The sequence below is a fragment of the Talpa europaea genome, assembly GCF_964194135.1.
Source record: "Talpa europaea genome assembly, chromosome: 15".
In the NCBI taxonomy this organism is placed as follows: domain Eukaryota; kingdom Metazoa; phylum Chordata; class Mammalia; order Eulipotyphla; family Talpidae; genus Talpa; species Talpa europaea.
The window spans coordinates 62,549,742-62,554,617 of record NC_140083.1 but is presented as its reverse complement, the minus strand read 5'-3'; the positions used below and the strand labels follow the sequence as shown (position 1 = coordinate 62,554,617).

The 4,876-nt window shown below is 45.4% G+C and overlaps 1 protein-coding gene across 1 annotated transcript; it reads right to left on the bottom strand.

Annotated features, from left to right (window-relative positions):
- Positions 1-269: 269 nt before the first annotated feature.
- GPR19 (G protein-coupled receptor 19) lies at positions 270-1,606 on the bottom strand (the record flags this gene model as incomplete). Its single annotated transcript, XM_084255503.1, has 1 exon — positions 270-1,606. Exon 1 carries the CDS (start codon positions 1,515-1,517, stop codon positions 270-272), a length of 1,248 nt encoding a protein of 415 aa, XP_084111629.1. The 5' UTR covers positions 1,518-1,606.
- Positions 1,607-4,876: the final 3,270 nt, after the last annotated feature.

Below are 4,876 nucleotides of genomic sequence, written 5' to 3'. Positions count from 1 at the left end.
TGGTTTATGCTTCAAGTAAGATCAGAAAGTCCCTTTTTCACACATGTAACTAACAGAGTAAAAGGACCTGCTCAAGGTCAAGGTTTCCCCTAAAACAAAAAGCAACACAAACAAAACCCATAAAAACTATAATCAGTAACTAAATGCACTTTACAAAATAAAACATTTCCCTCAAAAAAATAGAAAAATACATATAGATAGCTTCTGTTTTCATAGTTAAAGCTTTTTAATCTCTGGCACATAACATTAACTGAAAGAATTCCCAGGAATTAGACGAAAGTATTTGGTGGATTCGAGTTAATGGGCCAAGCAAGCTTTTTTTCCTTGGCTTCTCTGTCAAATGAATCATAGATGGAGTCTTTGGTTATACTCTTGGCCATGGGAGGGATTTCTGAGATGCCAACATAGTTTTTTTTGGCCATCCTTGAACTGGTTGTGATCGTATAGGCATTGCTTCGGTAACATTTCATCGAGGACATGCAAAAAGTCTCTTTCATTCCTCTCCTAAAATTCGCATTATAAATTGAATACAGAGTGGGTTTAGAGGCTGAAGAACTAAAGGATATCCATGTGATTGCTGTGAAAACAAGGGAACTTTTCTTATAGTCTCGTTCATGTGGGTGCCACAGCTGAGCGACATGAAAAGGCAGCCAGGAGAGCAAAAACAATAGATTTAAAATGAGGAACATCTTGATCGTTTTCACTTTTGTCCTGGGGACAATGTTCATTGTCCTCCTCACTGTTCGTCCGTCGGTGCCTATTCTCCAGATATACTTTACGACCTTCTGGTAAAATAAGATGATGAGGACAGATGGGATCACAAAGCCCACCATAAAGTGCAGGATGGTGTAGGCGGTCGCTTCCCACGAGGCCGGGAGGAAGTAGTTGCAATGGCGGTCCCAGTTGGAGCCGTAGAAGAAGAACACGGGGGTCACGAAGGCTGCATCGAAGACCCACGAGGCGGCGATCATCTTCTTGGCTTTCTCTCTGGACACCTTGAAGCTCAGAGGATAGACGATGGTGTAGAATCGGTCTATGCAGATGGACAGGAGCACGTAGATCTGCACGCCGGGGGTGAGATACTGGAAATAGCGCACGACCTTGCACATGGCGCTGCCGAGCGTCCACCTGCCGGTGGCGAACTGGAGCAGGACAAAAGGCGTGCTGGCCGCGCTGAGGAGGAGGTCGGCACACGCCATGGAGACCACGAAGTAGTTGGTGGTGGACTGCGTCCTCCGGCTCCTGTGGATGACCAGACAAACCAGAGAGTTGCCAAAGATGGAAAACAACCACAGGGTCCCGAAGAAGATGCTGGCTGCGGCCACCTCCCCGGGTCTCGGTGCGAGCTGTGGGTCTGTCGCGTTGCCCACCCAGCCGCGCTGCGAGGACAGCTCCGTCAGGTCCTGGCTGGGCCCGGGCGTGGCTGCCTCGGGGCAGCTGTGGTTGGGGAGCGGCACTAGAAGGGTGGGAATGACCAAAGGCGGCTGGCTGTCATCCATTCTGTGAGCAAAAACCATATTCACATTTTGCCTTTTAGTTCTGGATAAGAAAAGAAGAAGGAGGCCTCCTGTTAAAACGGTGTTACAGCGTGTGACCCCTAAGGCTAACCATCTGATGGACGCTGAGGTGGGTGGGCACTGGTCCATCAGCAGGACTCGAGCCCTGGCGGCGGGTCATGGCTACTATCCCGAGAAAGCTCTGGCCCAGTTTTTCTTTCAGTTCAGGAGCTGTTCTTGCTGATCGTGGCTCTGGATCTCTCCCACCTCCCCTCTCTTGACCCTGAGTCAAGGCGGTAGAACTCACACCAGCCTCCACTCCTAGATATCTCCGTGCTCCCTTCACTTATTAGGAATCACAGAGGGTTGGGAAGCTCAAAAGTGGCCACTGAATTGCTGCTGGAATCCTGGGCGAGTATGGGAGATGTTCCTGAATGCCCTAACACTCAATTAAGAGGCTGCAAGAGAGGAAAACTTGGGCAGATGGAAACACACAGATGTCAGCTGTGGAAAGAGCTTACAAGAGTCTGTGACTACAGACTGGTTGGATACTGGAAAGGACTATGTCCTTGCTGCAGAATGTCCAGTACAGAAGCTTATGGAAGCGCCCAGAGCAATAACACTGCTTCTAACATGAGCCAGAGTAGCTCCTAATTTAATGACATCTGAAACAGCCTCCAAAGATGAGGTGGTTCATGTACCAATCACTTGCAACCAACCCATGACGTGGTTCGAAGCAGTTCAGTTGTTATGGTTTCATAAAATGAAATGTTGGCCAAAGCACATACAAGATGACTTCTAAAAAATATAACCAGATTACTGGAAACTTCTGTCAGTCCCATGATTAAAAACAACCAAATAGAACTATTACTCAGTGACTTTTTAACCCTTGGTGTTCCTTAGCTATAAAAGAATAGTCTCAAGGTTAGCTTTTATTTTAACTTTTTTGGCATGCTGTTCTGCAAGAAAATAAATGATACATTTTAATATGTGCAAAGATTGTATAATTGTGGGCCATTCTATTAGAATTGAGGTGACTTCGGTGGCATTTGGATTATTGAGATTTAATTGGGTCTGAATCTATTAAAGAGGAAGAGAAAGCACAGCTGAATCCATAATAACCCAAGCACAAGGGTGGCTGCCAGCAACAAGCCCTGGCTGAGCGAGTGTCCCTTGTGCTGTGTCCTGTGACAACATCTCGCGCAGAAATGTTTTTGAAATTTTAGAGATAGGATTACAGAGCAGTTCTTAATGACCCATTTTTCTTTGAGGGATTTTTGCACTAAATTGTTGTAGGGAGAGGGGTGTTAATATAGATTGTCTTCACTAAGAGACCACACTCAAGAAAAATCTGGAGCTCAGGACAATGCACTAAATGCCAACTCCATGTTACCTTCAAGAATTTTGGTTCATTTAAGGAGGAAGCCCTGCTAAGTTCACAGAGGGAAATATAATTAGGTGTTTTCACTACCAAGAGACCTCTACGCTTGTCTAACTGATAGATAGTTCATCGTGTGAACACCAAACATACTTTTCCATGTAAAAAATCAGATACACAGTCCCAAAACAGGACATAAGATGTAACATCAGCATTGTCCCCACCAAGACTGGGATGCATGACCTTCATGCTTATAAAATGGAGAGCATCTTTTCACCTTCATATGAGCAAAACCTATAGGTCAAAAACTTTTTTACATTTTTTCCCAAATTTTAAAAGAGCGATTTTTCCAGACAGAAAGCAGAGTTCTAAGCTTTGGGGCAATGCCCATGGCCTAATAAAACCAAGGTTGGTAGCACAGGCACTTTTTAATAGTCAGTTCACATTCTTTAAAACCTGTTACCTTCTGTTTCTCTCTTCCTCTCATGACAAAACTCTATGAGGTAAAACTCAAGTTCACCGTGACCAGTGAGCTTGGAGGCTGTCTTGCAGCCTTTCTCCAGCTACCTCCACCAAGAGCATGTCTGCCCATTTCTCCAGCCCCTGAGGGTCTAGAGGGGCCTGGGGTTGGGGGTGGTGGCGGTGCTGCACCTCGGTCCCCTGCTGATGGCGTGACTTTCCTGATTGTGCCCCAAATTCCTGCAACTCTGTTCAATCATTCAATAAACCAAGAAACTGCTAGGTGCCAGGGAGACAAAGATGTCAGACCCCTCAAAGGGTGAATGTATAAATGAGCAGTCTGCCACACTGTAACTCAATTCTAGAAGGATTTTTGTATTCATTTTTTTCCCCCTAGGACTCTAAAAAACCAAAGTCAAATGTAGACAAGGAGCTAAATGGCAGAGAAAAACAGGGACCCAGGTTTCCTTGGGATGGGGGAAGAAAAGGCAAGGTTTCCTAAAGGAGGTGAGGTTGTTGGGGGCTTGGAGGATGAATAGGACTTCTTTGGGAAGAGAAGGGAAGCGGGGTATAAATTCCAAGAGAGAGAGAGCAATATGGGATGAATTTGGGCCTTTTTCCCTTTAGAGACATAGTTTCCTGCAGACCATTCATCCACAGTAGAGTTTCTAAATGCCCTACAATCAAACTGACCTAAATGTCCCCTGCCAGCTCCAATGACCAAATCCCATCTCCCACATCCGGGGCCTGAAATGTAGTCAGACATGTATACCTATTAACCCCTATTAGCCCCTCCAGAACGGCTGTGGACTCCTATTACTACAGTGCTGTGTGAGCCCTTCACTGCTGCTTTTTCCAAGTTTCTTTGCCTTAGAGTAATGGTTCTCTAACTTGGCAACATGTTGCACCATACCAGGGAGCTTTCAAAAAATACCAATGCCTGGGTCCTTTCCCCAGGGATTCAGACTTCACTGGTTTGAAGTGCAGAATTCCAGAATTCCCCTGTGATCCCAATGTGCAGCCAAGATTAAGAATCACTACTTTAGAATTACTCTATGTTTCTGTCTCCCCCCTCAACTACGGGCTCCTGGGAAGAAAGTGTCCTTTATCCATACTCACAGCTTCCACTGAAGATCTTTACATTAATCTTATTAAATATTTACTGAACTGAATCCATAAGGACAGAACTGAAATTCACCATTCTGCCTCTGTGTGGCTCTGCTGAGAGAACTGCATACAGGCTAGAAAAGCACTGTGTATTCTCAGGCAGCAGAAACACTGGTGACCATGGAGATAAGGGAAAGCTTGACTCCCGAGAAAAGCAGCACCCAGGTCAACTGCTGCATGAAACAGAACTCTCATTGAAGGGAGAGTGAAGGTCGTTCAGGTGTCCCCCCAGACAGGCTCCTGCACCCACTCCCAGAAAAAAAAAAAAGCCTGCCATTTCATAATCTGGAAATATATATTTTCAAAGTAGGGCTTTGAAATACAAGAGCAGCTGCATTAGTAATTATGTTTGGGTCATTCATATGCAGTTAGTTTT